Source organism: Ursus maritimus, unplaced genomic scaffold, assembly GCF_017311325.1.
Source record: "Ursus maritimus isolate PB19 unplaced genomic scaffold, ASM1731132v1 scaffold_3, whole genome shotgun sequence".
Classification (NCBI taxonomy): domain Eukaryota; kingdom Metazoa; phylum Chordata; class Mammalia; order Carnivora; family Ursidae; genus Ursus; species Ursus maritimus.
Window position 1 is genome coordinate 97,838,925 of NW_024425563.1, and position 19,816 is coordinate 97,858,740.

Below are 19,816 nucleotides of genomic sequence, written 5' to 3' on the forward strand. Positions count from 1 at the left end.
ATGTTGACAGTAAAGTCTTTGTTTCTATAGATTGTGACTTTCTGTTCTGTATCACTCTTGGGGCCTTTTTACCTTTATAGAAGCCCCCTTAATATCTCCTGTAGGGCTGGTTTCGTGGTTATGAAATTGGTCAATGACTGGTGATTCTGTAAAGTCTTTATTTCTCCATCATTTCTGAATGACAGCCTTGCTGGATAAAGGATCCTTGGCTGCATGTTTTTCTCTGAAAGAGCTTTAAAAATGCCCCCCCAACCCTTTCTCTCATTCCAGGTCTGTGTAGACAGGTCTGACGTAATTCTCATACCTTTGCCTTGGTACGTGAGAAATTTCTTTGCCCTGGCCACTTTCAATACTGTATCCTTGGATCTAATATTTGCGAATTGCACTATGACGTGACGTGGCGTAGGTTTGTTATGTTTGAGCTTGGGAGGGGTCCTCTTTGCCTCTTGGACACGAATGTTTGTTTCCCTTGCTAGATTAGGGAAGTTTTCAGCTACAATTTTTTCAAATATCTCTTCTAGACCTCTGTTTTTCTCCACCCCCTCGGGGATGCCGATGATTCTGACATTGGATCGTTTCATTGAGTCAGTGATCTCCCATAACCTACGTTCGTGGGCGTGGATTTTTTTAAGTCTAGATTCTATTTTCGCTTTTTCTTCTACTAACCCATCCTCCAATTCGCTAATACGATCTTCTGCCTCAGTGACCCTGGCCGTCAGAGCCTCTAGTTTTAACTGCATTTGATTCATAGAATTTTTAATTTCTGTCAGATTCACCCTCATTTCCGCCCTTTAGATTCTATATTCTCATTAACATTTTCGTTAATACTTTTTTCAAGTCTACACATCATCTCGACCACTGTTACTCCGAATTCCATTTCTGATAATTTGGTTATATCCATATCCATTAGTTCTGTGGCAGCGGCCACAGACTCATTGTCTTTTCTTTGCTGGGGGGGGGATTTCTCCTCCTCGTCATTCTGATGAGGAGATGTTGCGGGGTTGCCCAGAGCCCAGATTATTGACCGGGACCCAGGCCGTGCTCCCTTGTTTTATAGGGATCTTAGGGATGTGGGCTTCTTGATTTTTCAGCCTGCCTTCTGGGGGAGGGGCCTGCCACGCCGATACTCAGGCAACTCTGTCTGGGTAGAGTCTCCGTGTCCCCTGCGAGGGGGCATGGGAATGGGCACACTGTGAGCCGGTATTTCCAGGCTTTTGTTCTCTGGCGGCTTTCCCTGGGGGTTTGCTGTGCCTCTTCTGAGAGTCAGAGCAGCAGTGGCCGAATCTCAGCCTCTGTCTCAGAACAGAGGGATCACGGACCGTTCTCCACTGATGTTCTGGCCACTTTAACTCTGTTTCTGTTGGTGCTGCTCAACCCTGCAGCATCCGGGATGTGCGCCCCACACCCGGCGTCCCAGCCCTCACTTCCAGGGCCGGAGCATCTCTGTCCTTTGTGTTTCTAACACCGGCAGCCGCCAGCTGCTCCCGCGTGCTCCCGGAGCTCCCGGTCTCAGTCTGGTTCCAGTGAGGACACCAGAGCTCCGTGAAAAGTGTGGTGGTGCATGCTCCCCGCTCATGGTCCCAGTCTGTTCTCTCGCGGGTGCCGGTCCGCGAGACCGCCCGCTCCCCGGTGGAGGTGGCTACCGCTTCCCGGCGCCCGAACGCGGCGGCTCCCTCCCCCTTTCGTTTATCTTCCCATATCTGTGCGCGGTTTCACGGCTCCCCGCTTGGTACCTCAATACTCAGCGCTGGAGATGTTCATTTGTAGAGATCCAGATGTATCTTCCTGCATCTCAGGCTGATTCCGTGGATGTTCAGGCTGGTCTGGTACCTATCCAGCTCGACTCAGGGGACCGGCTGAAAAAGGGGTCCCCTACTCCTCCGCCATCTTCCCAACCAAGCTGAATAGCTTATTTTAAATACCACAATCTGTTCCACTGACCATGTCAAGTTTGGTAGCGAATAAAGGTGACTGGAAAGGCTTTCATAATTGCTCTACATTCGTCCAGCAAGCTTAGAAGGCAATAACTACTTAACATTATGGGATTTCTACAACAGGCAACACATATCATTTATTATACAAGACCACAGCCCAACTGGAGCTCTTCTATCCACAAGGGGAGAGTTAATATCTACCAGGTGTTACAGATATTACACCTGTAAGTTAGAGTCCTCTAGAAATCTTTAGTTAGCACCTATATTTGGAAATCCCTGTGGAAAATAACTATGGTCATCAAATAGGGATGGAATTAAGAAACAAAGAAGGAGACAGTAGCTTAAAGGCATCCTGGAAGAAATGGAAAGAACTGTCGAGTTTGAGTAGAAAAGATCTGTGATACTGGTGTTCAGGAAGGAAATGAAAGAAAGGATATCATATCTTATAATAGAAGGTCCCACAGGAGAGCTATAAAAAATGATTGAACAGAAACACAAAACTGTCCTTCTCATGGTGGGAACACTGTAACATGGACACTATATAAACATGCCAGTGAACTAGGCACAGAACTATGAGATAAAGCTCAGTTTCAAATCCGAACCAAAGGCAAGAGGAAGAAAATAAAAGCTTATATAGCAGTTTAAATTCTATGAAAGCTGGAATCCATTCCAGAAAAAATACTGAATCCTAGCACTTCAGAACAGAAAAATTTAACTTTGCACTGTGGGGATTACTTCAATCCTGAAGCAAAAGACAAAAACCCTACTCTTCACTCAGCAATGTCACTGCAGTGGTGGTTGTTCCACAAGAATTGAAACTTGCACTAGAAAAACTAGGCTCTTAAGAAGAACAACTAAAGGCAAAGTGTAACTTATGTTTTGAAATTATTAGAGATTTAAACAGTTATAATTAAAAATTTCAAAGTAGCATATTTCTAATTGAAAAAAGCAAGCCACACGCAGTGGGAGTACAAAAATGACATTTAAAAATACAGGAAAAGATTTCCATTTCCAACCATATGGTATAGTAGGTATCCTGAAATATCTTCCTGCTACAAATCACCTTACTTAGAGGATAAAGACCTTGTGTTGCTATATTTCAACAATGAGAGGGAATGAGAAGAGAAAGGAAGGAAGATAGGAAGAGACAGAAAGACAGAGAGGTTAAAAATGATAAGAAAACTACAAATGTAATCCCAGGTAAGTTCCTGATTCATTTCACACTAATCCAAGTATTCCAGAATGTTCTAATACACCAGCCTACAGAAATAAGGGGAAAAAGCCTTAAATCTGTTTAAAAAAAAAAAAGACTCTGAATAAAACAATGAACCAAGAAAAAAATTCAGTCACAAAAGGGAAATAACAAGAAAGTTTCTTTATCTAGCTGGGGAAGGAAAGGGGCTGGAAGGGGAAGACGTAGTAGAGGGACGGGGAAAGGAAAAACTCCTCTGTAAATTCCTATACATTGGTTTGCTTTCACGAGGGAGAAAAATGGTGCTTGTAGCAACTGGTTCAAAATCTAAGTGCACTGCTTTAGGGAAAAGAGAAAGGTGACCCTTAGGGTACCTTGCATGACTCTACGAGCTACATAGAAGGAGCAAAATTATTAAATATCTCCTTTAGAAGAGAGAGAGAGAGACATCGAGCTGGTACACAAAGCCCTGGCATTTCAGGGCACTGCCCTAGGGAAAAGGACTGAGTTGCTCTTAACACTTGTTGTGGTTCTCAGCACCCAGCATGGCTCTATGCAACTGAGAGAAGGAATACAATTCTAAGACATTTCCCCACCCAGGAAAGAGCTAGAGGAATTAAGCAAGTCTATCCACAGAGAAGGTTTAACAGACTCCCCACCGCACCCCACAAAATCTCTACTCTGGTCATTCCCTCCTAAAGCAAGAGCATAGAGCCTGGAAGAAGTAACAATTTCTTTAAATGTGCAGACACCAACCAAAGCTACCAGGATCAAAGAAATCAGGGAAATATGACACCAGAAAAAAAAACAAACAAAGCTCCAAAAGCAGACTATAAGGATATAAAGATCTATGAATTGCCTAACAAAGAATTCAAAATAATCTTAAAGAAGCTCCATAAACTACAAGAACACACAGAGATATAATCAACAAAATCATGAAAACAATACTCATGTATTTACAAAATGTAAAGTCCAACAAAGAGATAAAAATTATTAAAAAAAAAGGACCAAACAGAAATTCTGGTATGAAGAATATAACGATTGAACTGAAAAGCTTAGTAGAGAGCTTCAAATGCAGACTCAATCAGGCAGAAAAAAGAATCTGTGAACTCAAAGAAAGGTCATTTGAAATTATCCAATCGGAGAAAAGAAAAAAAGAGTGAAGAAAGCCTGCAGGACTCATTGACATCAACTAAGTCAACACATGCATTATGGAGGTCCCATAAGTAAGAGAAGCATGAAAAAATAGAAAGCTAATTTAAAGAAATAATACCAAATAATACCAAAGAACTTCCTAAACTTGGGAAAAGAAACAGACATCCAGATTCATAAAGCTTAAAGAATCCCAAATGAGCTGCACAAAAGGGACTACCAAGGACACCAAGAAACATTATAACTAAATTGTCAAAATTCACAAAGACTGAATTATGAAAGCAGCTGGAGAAAAGCGACCAATCAAACAAAGGGTACCCCCCTGACTTAAAATACTATCAGTAGATTTCTCAGTAGAAAACTTGCAGGCCAGAAAAATGTGTAATAATACACTTAAAGTGCAGAAAGAAAAAGAAACTACCAACCAAGAATACTATACCCATCAAAACTGCCCTTTAAAAATGAAGGAGATAAAAAAAACAAAACAACAACAACAACAACAAAAAAAAACAAAACAAAATGAAGGAGAGCTGAAAACTTTCCCCGGCAAACAAAAACTGAAGGAGTTTGATACCACCAGAAGTTCCAACATCTATGAGAACACTGCCTTACAAGAAGTCTTAAAGAGAGTTCATCAAGATAAAATAAAAGGATGCTAAATAGCAACATTTAAAAAAAATGAAAGTATATGGATGCATGGGTGGTGCAGTTAAGCATCCGACTTGGTTTCGGCTCAGGTTGTGATCTCAGTGTCATGGGATTAAGCCCCACATAGGGCTCTGTGCTCAGCTCAGAGTGTGCTTAAAAATTATCTCTCCCTCTCTGCCCTCTCCCCACCTCATTCTCATCAAGTCACTCTCTCTTTAAAATAAATAAATCTTTAAAATAATGGAAGTATAAATCTCACTGGTAAATGTAAATATATGTGCAAATACAAAATAATGTAACACTATAAGGGTGACACAGAAATCATTAATTAAAGCTAGTGTAAACGTTAAATGGGGCGCCTGGGTGGCTCAGTCGTTAAGCGTCTGCCTTCGGCTCAGGGTGTGATCCCAGCGTTCTGGGATAGAGCCCCACATCAGGCTCCTCCGCTGGGAGCCTGCTTCTTCCTCTCCCACTCTCCCTGCTTATGTTCCCTCTCTCACTGGCTTTCTTTATCTCTGTCAAATAAATAAATAAATAAATAAATAAATAAATAAATAAAATCTTTTAAAAAAACCACGTTAAAGACATACAATAAATGTAACTACAAAATCTGTTAATGGATGCACAAATAAAAGATGTGAATTGTGACATCAATAACAAAGTGTGTGGGGGATATAAAAATGTAGATTTTTCATATGCAGTTATCCACTTAAAATAAGACTGTTATAAATGTAAGAATTACATATAAGCTTCATGATAACCACAAAGGAAACAGCTAAAGAAAGGAATCAAAGCATACCAATACAAAAAAATCACCAAAAAGCAAAGGAAGACAGCACCANGGAAAGAGAGCAATGAACTACAAAGCAGACAAAAAACAATGAACAAACTGGAAAGAGTAAGCCTTTATATAATAATAATTACTTTAAACAAAATTACTCAAAAACACAGGGTGGCTTAATGGATAAAACAAGACCCAACTCTATGCTGTGTACAAGAAAGTGACTTTAGATTTAAGGAAACTCATAGACTGAAAGTGTAGCATGAAAAAAGATCTGCAGATAAAAACCAGAGAGCAAGATGCTGTACTTACATCTGGAAAAAATCACCTTAACATAGTAAAAAAAAAAAACCAAAAAAAAAACACTGTCATAAAAAACAAAGAAAGCCATTATATAATGATTAAAGAGTCAATTCAACAGAATGGTATAATAATAATAAATATATCTGCATCAAACGTAGAGTATATAAACATATAAAGCAAATACAGAACTGAAGAAAAAAACTACTTCAATATAAGAATACTAGGACACTTTAAAACTCCAATTTCAATAATGGATGGAACATTTAGACATAAAATTAATAAGGAACCAGCAGACTTGAACAACACTATATACCATATGGACTTAACAGATATGCAGAACATTCCATAAATGCTCATGTTTATAGACACATTATTCACAAGAGCCAAAAGGTGAAAGTAACCCATAGTGTCTATCAATGGATGAATGGATAACAGAATTTGGCATTTATGTACAGCCTTTAAAAGGAAAAAAATTCTAAGACACAGTACAATATGGATGAAACTTAAGGACATTATGCTAAGTGAAATAAGACAATTAAAAAAAGACAATTACTGTATGATTCCACTTATATGAGGTATGTAGAAGAGTCAAACTCAAAGAAACAAAAAGTTGAATGGTGGCTGCCAGGACCTGGAGAAGAAGGAAATGGGGAGTTAACATGTCCTACCCACAACTGGTGAAACTATAATATAAGAAATGAGAAAGACTATAAAATGATGTAAACAATGTTATCACCCAACAGGATGCAATAACCTACACACAAAAAAAGCCACCCAACAAAAACAATACTTTTTTTTTCAAGTACTCAATGCTTACCAAGATAGACCTGTTCTGGACCTTCTAACAAAGCTCAACAAATTTAAAGGAATTGAAATCAATGACATTCTTTGGGTAAATACCCAGTAGTGTGATTGCTGGATCATAGGGTAGTTCTATTTTTAACTTTCTGATGAAACTACATAGTGTTTTCCAGAGCGGCTGCACCAGTTCGCATTCTCAACAACAGTGTAAGAGGGGAGGTCCCCTTTCTTCACATCCTCACCAACACCTGTTGGTTCCTGTGTTGTCAATTTTGGTCATTCTGACAGAAGTGAGGTGATATTGTAGTTTTGATTTGCATTTCCCTGGTTTGCACTGTATTTACATTTCCCTGTAATCAGTTGATTACAAAGATGTTGAGCATCTTTTCATGTGTCTGTTCGCCATCTATTGGTCTTTTGTGGAAAAATGTCTATTCATGTCTTCTGCCCATTTTTTACCTAGATAATTTGTTTTTCGGGTGTTGAGCTTTGCAAGATTTTTATACATTTTGGATACTAACCCTTTATCAGATATGTGATTTTCAAATATCTTCTCCCATTCCGTTGGTTGCCTTTTAGTTTTGTTGGTGTTTTCTTCACTGTGAAGAAGATTTTTATCTTGATGAAATCCCAATAGATCATTTTTGCTTTGATATCCCTTGCCTCAGGAGACATATTTAGCAAGAAGTTGTTATGGCCAATGTCAAAGAGGTTACTGCCTGTGTTCTCCTCTGGGATTTTAATGGTTTTGTGTCTCACATTTAGGTCACTCATCCATTTTGAATTTGTTTTTGTGTTTTATGTGAGAAAGTGGTCCAGTTTCATTCTTTTGCAGGTTGTTGTCCAGTTTTCCCAACACCATTCATTGAAGGGACTGTCTTTCTTCCACTGGATATTCTTTCCTGCTTTGTTGAATATTAACTGACCATGGACCATAGGTCCGTTTCTGGTTTTTCTATTCTGTTCCATTGATATATGTGTCTGTTTTTATGCCAGTACCACAGGTCTGGATCACTACATCTTTGTAATATAACTTGAAGTCCAGAATTGTGATGCCTCCAGCTTTGCTTTTCTTTGCTTTGGCTATTTGGGGTCTTTTGTAGTTCCATACCAATTTTAGGATTGTTTCTTCTCCTCTGTGAAAAATGCTGGTGGTATTTTGATAGGGATTGCATTTAATGTGTAGACTACTTTGGGTAATACAGATATCTTAACAATATTTGCTCTTCCAATCATTGAGCATGGAATGTTTTTCCATTTATGTCATCTTCAATTTCTTTCATCACTGTTTTTTTATCTTATTTTATTTAAATTCAATTAATTAACATATGGTGTATCATTAGTTTCAGATGTAGAGTTCAGTTATTCATCAACTGCATATAACACCCAGTGTTCATTACATCATGTGCCCTCCTTAATGTCCATCACCCAGTTACTCCATCCCCCCTCTACCCACCTCCCCTCCAGCAACCCTCAGTTTATTTCCTAAGTTAAGAGTCTCTTATGGTTTGTCTCCCTCATTTAATCTTATTTAATTTTTCCCTTCTTTCCCCTATGATCCTGTTTTGTTTTTTAAATTCCACGCAGGAGTGAAACTACACAATAATTGTCTTTCTCTAACTGACTTATCTCACTTAGCATAATGCCCTCCAGTTCATCCACATCGTAGCAAATGGCAAGATTTCATCCTTTTGGATAAGTAATATTCCATTATATGTATACGTGTGTGTGTGTGTATGTATATACATGTATATATGTGTGTATACACACACACACACACACACACACACACACACTCACCATATCTTCTTTATCCATTCATCTGCCAATGGACGTCTGAACTCTTTCCATAGTTTGGTTATTGTGGACACTGCTGCTATAAACATTGGGGTGCAGGTGCCCCTTCATATCACTGCATTTGTATCTTTGGGATAAATACCTAGTAGTACAATTGCTGTGTCATATGGTAGCTCTATCTTCAAGTTTTTGAGGAAGCTCCATACTGTTTTCCAGAGTTGCTATACCAGCTTACATTCCCACCAACAGTGTTTTATAGTTTTCAGGGTACAGATCTTTTCCCTCTTTGGTTAGTTAGCTTTATTCCTAGGTATCTTATGGTTTTGGGTGCAATTAGAAATGGGATTGATTCCTTGATTTCTCTTTCTGCTACTTCATTATTGGTGTATAGAAATGCAACAGATTTCTGATATTACTGGATTTATGTATCAGTTTTAGCAATTTTTTTGGTGGAGTCTTTTGGGTTTCCTAAATAGATTATCATGTCATCTGCAAATACTGAAAGGATACAAAAATACTGATTTAAAGGGATGCATGCACCCCAATGTTTACAGCAGCATTATCAACAATAGCCAAATTATGGAAACAACCCAAAAGTCCACCGACTGATGAATGGATAAATAAGGTGCAGTATATATATATACAATAGAATATTGTTCATCCATAAAAATGCATGAAATCTTGCCCTATGCAACAACATGCATGGAGCTACAGAATATTATGCTAAGCAAAATAAGTCAATCAGAGAAGACAAATACCACATGATTTCACTCATATGTGGCATTTAAGAAACAAAACAGAGAGGGAAGCAAATCATAAAAGACTCAACTATAGGAAACAAACTGATGGTTGCTGGAAGGGAAGTGGGAGGTGAAGGGGGTGGGATGATAGGTTAAATAGGTGATGGGCATTAAGGAGGGCATGTATTATGATGAGCACTCAGTGTTATATGTAAGTGTTATATTTATGTAAGTTATATGTAAGTGTTATATATGTAAGTTATATTTAGTGATACATGTATCACTAAATTTTACTCCGAAAACCAATATGACACTGTATGTTAGCTAACTACAATTTAAAAAAAAACCTTGGAAGAAAAAAAAAAGAAAAGAAATAAAACAAAGGAGTGACGAAAAAATAGAAAGGGGCAAGCTAAGAAACAGACTCTTTACTACAGAGAACACACTGATGGCCACCAAAAGGGAGGAGGGTGAGAGATGGGGGAAACAGGTGATGCAGAATCAGGAGTGCACTTGTCATGATAAGCACCAGATGATGTATGAAGTGCTGAATCACTAAATTCTACACCTGAAATTAATGTTACACTGTATGTGAACTAACTGGAATTTAAATAAAAACTTAGAAAAATAAAATAAATGACATATGAAAATATGCGGGTTGCAACTAAAGCAATAAGTGGAAATTTATAGCACAAAACTTTATATAAGGTAAGAAAAAAATATAAAACAATAACCAAAGTCCCTACCTCAAGAAAATATGAAAAGAACCAGAAGACAAAAAAGGAAGCAAATAGAAAAAAAGGAAATAAGATGGAAGTGAAATTTAATGGAATTGAAAATAGGAAAACAATAAAGTCAATGTCACACAAAGCCACTTCTTCATAAAGATCAATAAGATTAATAAACTTATAGCAAGAGCGACAAAAATAACAGAGAAGACCAAACAGAAGGATCAGCAGTGAAGTGGAGAGTATTACTAACAGGCATTGAAAGTTAATAACAGAAAACTCCATAGGCCTTTATGCTCAAGCATATGACAACTTAGAAATGGACCAATTCTTCAAACACCACCAACTATAAAAATTCAACTACAATAAAAACAAGTATCTGAATAGTCTGTAACTAGTAAAGGAATTAAATATGTAAGAAAAAGCTCCCTTAATAGAAATCTCCAGGTTTCCCAAGAAAATTCTACCAAACGTTTCAAAAATTAATGCTGAATTTAAATAGTCTCTTCCAGAAAACAGAAGAGAAGGTAAAACTTCCCACTTTATTTTGTGAAGCTAGTATTACCTAATAACAAAACCAGACAGAGTCTATATCAAAGAACAACTATGGACTACTATTTCTCATGAACTCAATATAATATGAACAAACTAAATCCAACCATGTCTAAAACATTATACACCATGACCATGTGCAATTGATTCCAGGTAGGCAAGGTTGCTTCATTATTCTAGAGTCAATCAATGTAATCCACATATCCACAAGTAAAAGAAGAAAAAATCCTATGACCTCAATAATTAACTCAGAAAAAGGCTTTGGCAACATCCAATATTTATTGTTAATAAAATCTCACCAAAATAAGATTACAGGGGAATTGTCTCAGAATTATTTACAAAAAGAATCTACAAAAAACCTACAGCAGACATAGTACTTCATGTTGAAAGAATGAATACTTTCTCCATAAGCTCAAAAAAGGAAAGGACATCTACTTTCACTACTCATATTAAACGCAGCGCTGGATGCTTTAGCCACTTCAATAAGTCAAAAAATCAGTAAAGAGGCAAACATACAGATTGGAAAGGAAAAAATAAAACTGCCTCAATTAGGAAATGACATGATTGTCAGCAAAGAAAATCCCAAGGAACATAAAACACTCCACGTACAAAAAACCTCCTAGAGCTAATATCTAAGTTCAGCAAGTACCTCAGAAGCAAGATGAACACATGCTGATAAAATGCATTACCATGCACTGACAATGAACATATAGAAACCGAAATTAAAACACAATATTTAAGGTTGTTCCATAGAAAAGGAAACACAGTATGAACTCGTTAAAACATACATGTTACGTATGCTTTTAAAAACTTCAAAAAAGTTGATTAAAAAATCGCAGAAGACCTAAAAAGATATACAGACATACGTCCATGGCTTGGAAGAATGAACAAAGTAAAAGTGTAAGTTATTCCCAAATTTATACAGAGACATATCTCAGAGATACTGTGGGTTTGGCTCCAAAGACCACTATAATAAAGCCAATATCACAATAAAGTGACTCAAATGAATTTTCTGGTTTCCCCAGGCATACAAAAATTGTACTTACACAATCTTCTAGTCTATTACATGTGCACTAGCAGCAGTATGTCTAAACAAAACAATGTACAGATCTTAACTAAAAATACTGTTTTGCTAAGAAACATTAGCCATCGCGTGAACTGTCAGGAAGCCATAACCTCTTGCTGGTAGAGGGTCTGCCTCAATGCTGATGGCTGCTGACTGATCAGGATGGTGGTGGCTGAAGGATGGTGTGGCCTAAGGCCATTTCTTAAAATAAGACAAAAATGAACTTTGGTACATCAACTGACTCTTGCTTTCATGAATGCTTTCTCTGCAGCATGTGATGCTGTTTGATATTTACCCACAGAACTTCTTTCAAAGTTGGAGTCAATCCTCTCAAACTCCACCACTGCTGCTTTAACAGCTAAGTTTCTGCAATATTCTAAACCCTTTGTTGTCACTTCAACAATCTTCACAGCATTTTCACCAGGAGGAGAAACCACTTTCTTTGCTCATCCATTAGAAGCAACTCCTCATGTGTTCAAGTTTTATCCTGAGATTCCAGCAATTCAGTCCCATCTTCAGGCTCTACTTCTAGTTTCAGTTCTCTGGCTGTTTCCACCACATCTGCAGTCACTTTCTCCACTGACGTCTAGAACCTTCAGTTTGTAAAGAAATGCAGTAACTGTGAAGCGCAATAAAGCCAGGCGCAATAAAACGAGGTGTGCCTGTGCAGGACTGATTAACATAATTCCTACCAACACCCCAAAGGTTTTTGTAGACACACACAGACTTTTGCTAAAATTTATTTAATGATGAACAGATCCTAAAATAGATAGAACAATCTTGCTAAGACAGGAATACAATGGGATGAATAACGGCCCATCATTAAGGCCACAGCAGATAAGATAGTGAGGTACTGAGAGAGGCATAAACACAAAGAAAGGAAAAGGATAAAGAACCCAGAAATAGAGCCACACAAATATTCTCAACTACAGTTTAACAAAGAACGAAAGCTATTCAATGGAGAAAGGACAGCATTTTTAACAAAGGATGCTGGAGAAATGTGACATCCACAGACAAAGCAATAACAACAAAAATAGCCTTGCCCTAAATCTCATACATAAAGCAAAACTAACTCAAAATAATTGCAGATATTATTTGTAATGCAAAAAAAGATGTAAAAAGAATTTTTTTAAGAGAGGAAAATCTTCAGAATGTAGGACTATACAAGCAGTTCTTGGATTTGACCCAAAAAAAGCACAACCTATAAAAGGAAAAATGGATACACTTGACTTCATAAATATTAAAAACTTGCTTCCTTAAAAACCCATGGGAAGAGGAAGAACAGACAAGCTAAAATCTAGGAGAAAATATTTACAAACAACATATGAGAAAAACACTAGATCTAGAATATATGAAGAATCCTTTTCACTGAACAGGGAAAAAGCAAACAATTCCAATAAAAAATGAGCAGCAGTTGGGGCGCCTGGGTGGCACAGCGGTTAATCGTCTGCCTTCAGCTCAGGGCGTGATCCCGGCGTTACGGGATCGAGTCCCACATCAGGCTCTTCCGCTATGAGCCTGCTTCTTCCTCTCCCACTCCCCCTGCTTGTGTTCCCTCTCTCGCTGGCTGTCTCTCTCTGTCGAGTAAATAAATAAAATCTTAAAAAAAAAAATGAGCAGCAGATAGTTCATCAAAAGGATGTGCAGGTGGCAAATAAGCATAACAAAAAATGACCAACATCATTAGCAATTAGGGAAATGCAAATTAAAACCATAATGGGATATTACTAAATAACTCCCATGGGGGATAAAATAAACATTAGTTACAAGACTACATGCTGATAAAAACTTGGAGAAATGACCACTCATACATTGCTGATGGAAATGTAAAATTAACTATAATATGACCCAGAATTAGCCAAAATGGTAAATTGTTTTCACATGAAAACTTGTACACCAAAGTTTACAAAAGCTTTAATTCTGACAGTCAAAAACTGGGATCAGTCCAGATGCCCTGCAACAGATAAAAAGCTAAATGAGCTGTGGTACATCCACCATGGAACACGACTCAGTAATATAAAGGAACCAACTACTGGTACATATACCACCTTGGATGAATCCTGAGGGAAATTATCCTGAGGGAAAAAAGCCAATCCTGAATGGTTACATTGTTTATGATTATTGAAACTTCAAAAACGGAGGGCAGAATAGTGAATGTCAAGCGTTAAGGAGAGGGGGCGGAGGGGGGGGAGGTAGGAAAGAGGCAGGCGTGGTTATAAAAAGTAACACAGGGATCCTTGTTGGATTGGAACTGTCTGTATCTGGACTATGGTGGTGGATACATAACTCTGCATAAGAACTCGACACACAGAAACGAAAAGGAGTAAACTTGCCAAAGCCAAATGAGGGCAGTGGATTGTAGAAATGTCAATACCCCTACTTGTGATATTGTTGTCTATCAGTATGTTTGCAAGACGTTACCATTGGGAGAAACTGGGCAAAATGTACAAGGGATTTCCCTATAACCTTCTTACAACTGTATGCCTACTTAAAATTCTCCTCAGCATTTTAATGTAAATAAAAAGATCCTAAAACAACTGATGTGTGAGTGTCCCTTTATAATCGTTACAATAATTTTAAACAAGGCCCCATATTCTATGGCATTCACCTCATACAGTAATGGTGTTTGAACCTCTTTCTTTAAACCAGGCAGACCTGTGAATGCTTTGACCAAGACACCAGAACACATAAGATGCCAAATAACTCCCAAAGTTGGGGCAGAAAAAGTCTATGATTTATGCTTTCACTTCTCAGGACACTCACCCACCTATGGCTTTCTTACAGAGGGTGACCCCCTGTCTCAGAAACAAACCATCTGCTGTGAGAAGTTTAAACCACATGGATATTTGAAAATATGGAGATGGTAGAGAATAGAGAGTGTAGGAGAGAAAAAAGAAAAATAGAAGAAATCATAGCTGTAATTTTCCAAAAAATTGATGAAAAACATGAAATCAGATTCAATAACCACAAGCCAATCTCACACAGAACACATACATACAAACAAGACCAAACCAAAGCACACCATACTCAAATTGCTAAGAACTAAAGATACAGAAAAATATTACTGAAAACAAAGAAAAAAACCAACATGTTAAATATGGAAAAACAGCAACCTATAAGGGCCCCTGGAAGGCTCAGCTCAGTCAATTAAGTGTTTGACTCTTGGTTTCTGCTCAAGTCATGATCTCAGAGTCATGAGATCAAGCCCCGGGTTGGGCTCCACACCGGGTGTGGATCCTGCTTAAGACTACTTCTCTCTCCCTCTCCCTCTGCTCTCCCCTCCATCCCCTGCTCTTTCTCTCTAAAATAAATAAATAAGTCTTTAAAAAAAACTTGTAAATAATGGAATTCTTATCAGAAGCAACAGAAGCAAGAAGAGAGTGGGAAAAAAATAACTTACAATGCTGAAAAAGTAGCCTACCAGACCAAAATTTTCTAACCAATGAAATATACTTCATAAATAAAAAAAAAAAAAATAGAATGTGTAGGTAAAAGAAAACTGAAAGGATCCTTTGTCAGCAGATCATAACAACAACAAATGCAACAGAAGATTTTTCAGACTAAAGAGAAATAATATCAGATAAAAACTTTGATTCTCAGAAGGAAGAACACAGAAAATGGTACTATACACATAAAAGACTATTTGTTATTTAAATATCTTTAAAAGATATTTACAGCAAATGCCTTCAGAAGTATTTTTATATATTATAATACAGGTGGATAGAATGATAGTGCATAAAAGATGAGGGTGGTTTAAATGAAGATATAAAATGGCAACACTTCTATATTTAGCAGAAAATGACAAAATACAAATTTTAAGTGAACTGTGAAATGACAAAAGATGTACATCACAATTTTTAGAGCAACCACTCAAACAAAAAAAAAATTCTCATCGCACACACAAAATATGCAACTCTTTGTGTTTACAGATGTTAACTCAGTGTGGTAGTAACACTGCAATATATACATATATCAAATCATTATGTTGTATATCTAAAACTAATGCAATGTTATATGTCAATACTGCGTTATATGTCAATTTTATTTCAATATAAATAAATAAATAGGTAGACAGATAAAATGAAACTCTAAAAATACACTCAAAGGATGAAAAAGGGGGAATTTAGGCAATAATAGTAAAATAGTAGACACAATAATAGTAAAATAGTAGACACAATTCCAACTGTATCAATAATTACATTAAATTTTACTGGAATAAATGCTCCAATTAAAGATTTTTTTTTATTGAGATAAGAAAGGGCTCAATTATATGCTGTCTACAAGAAACATGCATTTTAAATATAAAGAAAGATAACTGAAATTAAGTGGTTAGAAACATATACCCTTGCAAACAGTAAGCATAAGAAGACTGAATTAATAACATTAATTTTAGATAAAATTTGAGAGCAAGAATTACAGGGGACATTTCATAAGGATAAAAGAACAAACTATAGCTTTTAGTTTAAAGGTCTTGCATATTTTCTGCTAAATTTATAATGAAGACATATGTGGGTTTTTCAATAAAGGCAGAATTAGTATTTGACACAAATGAACAAACACCCATAGCATAACCTCTCAGGAAACTAGGAACAGAAGGGAACATACCTGATCTGGTAAAAGGTATCTATGAAAATTTGGAGCTAACAGCATATTTAATAGTGAAAGCCTAAATTTTAGCTTCCTCCCTAAGATCAGGAACAAGAAAAGGATATCTATTCTCACCACATCTATGTAATACCATACTGTAGATTCAAACAGGATCAGGAAAGAAATAAAAGGCATAAAAATCAGAAAAAAAGGAAACACTGTCTCTTATTTGCATATGATATGATGGTTTATATAGAAAATCCCAAGTAATCTTTAAAGCTAGTACTGTAAGAAATGAATTTAACAAGTGGCTATAAATACTATATGCAAATACGCAACATGCAAACATCTATTGAAAACTGAAACAACTGACCAATGAATTTTTTAAATATTCCATTTAAGACAGCACTAAAAAACAAAACAAAACAAAACAAAACAAAAACACAAAATACTTAGGAACAAATTGAGCAGAAAATGTGCAAGACCTTCAAACTAAAAACTGCCAAAAAAAATTAAAAGGTGATTTTTTAAACCTAAATAAGTGGGGAGAACTAACATGTTTATGTATTGGAAAACTTAATATTATCAAAATATCACTTCTCACCATTTGACCTAGATACATGGTGACTCCTATCAGAATCCAGGGTATTTTTTGTTTGTTTTTAGAAATCTGACATAGTAACTTAAAAAAATTTCTGGAAATAAAAAGGACCTAGAACATCTAGAACAATCTTGAAAAGGAACCAAAATAAAATACTTATATTAGATTTGCTGTAAAGGTACAGGCATGAACAAAGTGTGGCACAGGCATAAGGACTGACAAATACATCACTAGAAGAGAAGAGTGGAAAAACACAGTGCATCTAAGAAGAAATAGAACATATTTGGATCAAATCTTCAAAGAGTTAGATATATCTCCAGTGGGACAAATATGTCAAAATAAGTCTGAATTTCCCATTGTCAGGGGAACATTTCACATTACTTAGACCTTGCTAAATTCAAAGTGTATTTAGTAATAAGAATAAATGAAAAGGCCCAAAAGTTGAAAACTGAATGAAATGAACAATAAAGCAGATAATACTAAATAATATTTCAGATTTGTAAATTAAAGTCCCCAGAATGCTTCTGTGAAAATACTCTGGTCTGGAGATTTTGAATTCTTTTTATTATTATGGTAACTATTATACTGCTATTGTACTACCATCAACCAGAAAAACACCATCTTTATTTTAACATAATAGGCAAAAAGAGACCATTTTATGCCCAGAAAAGAAAGAAGGGAAACAGGAAGGAGAGTAGAAGAGAAAAAGGGAGACAGACAGATGTACAGCAAAAAAAAAAAAAAAAAAAAAAGGTATCCCAATGACAGGAAAAATCATATGGCATAATGTTCATTGAGCAATCTAATATAGTCACATAACATTCTAAAGGAATTAATAAAATTGCAGACCTTTGTTATTACAAGTTTCATAGAATGCAGAATTTGATTTTTTTCTGTTTCTATATAAGAAGTACAAATAAAATTGATTCTCAATGTTAAATGACATAAGGAAACTACAAATGGATACCGGCATGAGATCATCTTGAAGGAAAATAATGAAACGTCTCTGTTTCCTTCCCTACCCCTAATTCCTCTGCTTGAACACACATTCCCACATCACCAAAGAAATTACACCAGCTGAAGGACTATAACTATTCAAAAGTTGGAAGATTGGTAAAAGTCTAAAAGATGTGCCATTAATTAAAGAATGATTAGCACAATACCCATGGATTAAGAAATAGGAATAGAAAAATAAGACTGACTGCTCTGTTCCTGGTGTCCCAGAACATAGCTCCTCTTTCCAAAGTAAAGTAAAAAAAATCAAAAAACAAAAAACAGTCTATCCCAGAGATGAAAGGTAACCCCTAAGGAACATTTTTAAATGGAAATATCTGATAACATACAGATTGATGATGTGGCTATATCTCTGGAGGCTTACTGGGCACAAATTAAGAAATCATTCCCCTGTCAGTTTCACTGGGCAAAAGTAATGGATGTGGACCATACGCAATACCTATACCTTTATAAGGACATTTTGACCATTAATAATATGTAAGTAATCTTAAATTGCCAAGTATTTAAAAAACATTTTTTTACAAAGTGCTTCTGATCACTGAGGAGTAACCAGAGATGGGACACAACACAGCCGCAAGTTACTGAATGTGTACAGTATGTAAAGTATAACAGGAAAGAGAAAACTAAATTAGATTTCTGCTGGGAGGGTCAATCTAATTTCTGCCTTAAGCATAGACACAGGATGCTGGTTTTAGTGCAATATGAAAATGGTTAACAAACATGATAGATTAAATTTATCATTTTAGGTTAGAAAACAGTAACACTGAGAGAATTCTACTTAATAATTATAAATTAACATGGAACAGGAAATAAGGCCAAAGAAACAGAAACATCATCTTTCTTAACACAGTTACAAGATGCTAATTATAAAGCATTTCATAAAAATATCAATTATATTTCTTTGATGAGGTTTTATTTTTACTGTTGAATTTCCTAAATGTGGTGGGTGGATTTGATGTGTTCAATAAATAGCTAAGATGCTTACTCACACACTGAGCATTTTCATTTTTTTTTAAATTTCTCTGGCCTCACATAACATACCTTAGACAGTCTTTTGGAGGATTCACAATTATGGTCTGCACATGGCTTAGGTCCTTTTTCAGTGTCTAGAGATGAAACTGAGAAAATACATTATATTTTATCAAGGGCCCAAAGTCTGTATCACAATATTAAAATTGGGTTTTGAAATATAGAACATATTTTGAAATATAATATTTCTCTTCCACTAATAATTAAGCAGTTTCCTAATGTTAAACTACACTATTCACAGCTACAAATCTAAGTCAAAGATTAGTTTTATGTAAATCAGGAAAACCTCACTAATACAGTGACCCTAAGAATTAATAATAATGATAGTAACAATAACAATGCCTGGTGATGATAACGATGAAAAGAAGAAAGATCAGAGCAGAAATACATAAAATAGAGAACAGAAAAATCATAGAAAATCTTCACCAAACTGAGTTGCTTCTTTGAAAAGTAAACAAAATTTACAACCCCAAACCAACAATATTATAAATAAAAAAACTGTAATACAACCAATAACAAGGAAACTTAAGGGATCATTAAAGAGGCTACTAGGAATAACTATATACCATTTAACTGTACAACATGGAAGACATAAAAACTTGTGAAGACATAAAAATCAAAGAAGGAATAAGAAAAAGATGACTTAAGGATTTCCATTAAATAATCTTTCTAAATTATTTCATTAAGTTAATTACCACAGTTCTAAAATCTTCAGTTACTTCCCACTATTTATCAAAATATATAAAAAGAAATCTGATTTCTATCCCAGGTCTAGCACTAATAAACACAAGCATATTATTTAATATCTCCTTGAGACCCAGTCTCTACTCTGAAAAACAAGAGGCTAAATATTATGATTTTTTTCATCTTTCTAGCTGTGAAAATACGATT

At 36.0% G+C, this 19,816-nt stretch overlaps 1 protein-coding gene across 2 annotated transcripts in view; it reads right to left on the minus strand.

Annotated features, from left to right (window-relative positions):
- The window catches only part of LOC103674665 (zona pellucida binding protein), a 121,449-nt gene that overhangs the window by 49,852 nt on the left and 51,781 nt on the right, over positions 1-19,816 (minus strand). The window contains exons 6-7 of one of the 2 annotated variants that reach the window (XM_040644497.1): positions 18,938-19,014; positions 10,126-12,287 (exon numbers count right to left, since the gene is read on the minus strand). In XM_040644497.1, the coding sequence (XP_040500431.1) occupies positions 12,210-12,287; positions 18,938-19,014 (155 nt within the window). In that variant the 3' untranslated portion in view covers positions 10,126-12,209. Of the gene's footprint in view, positions 1-10,125; positions 12,288-18,937; positions 19,015-19,816 lie in introns of those variants that run through there. The other variant, XM_040644496.1, reaches the window with a different exon arrangement.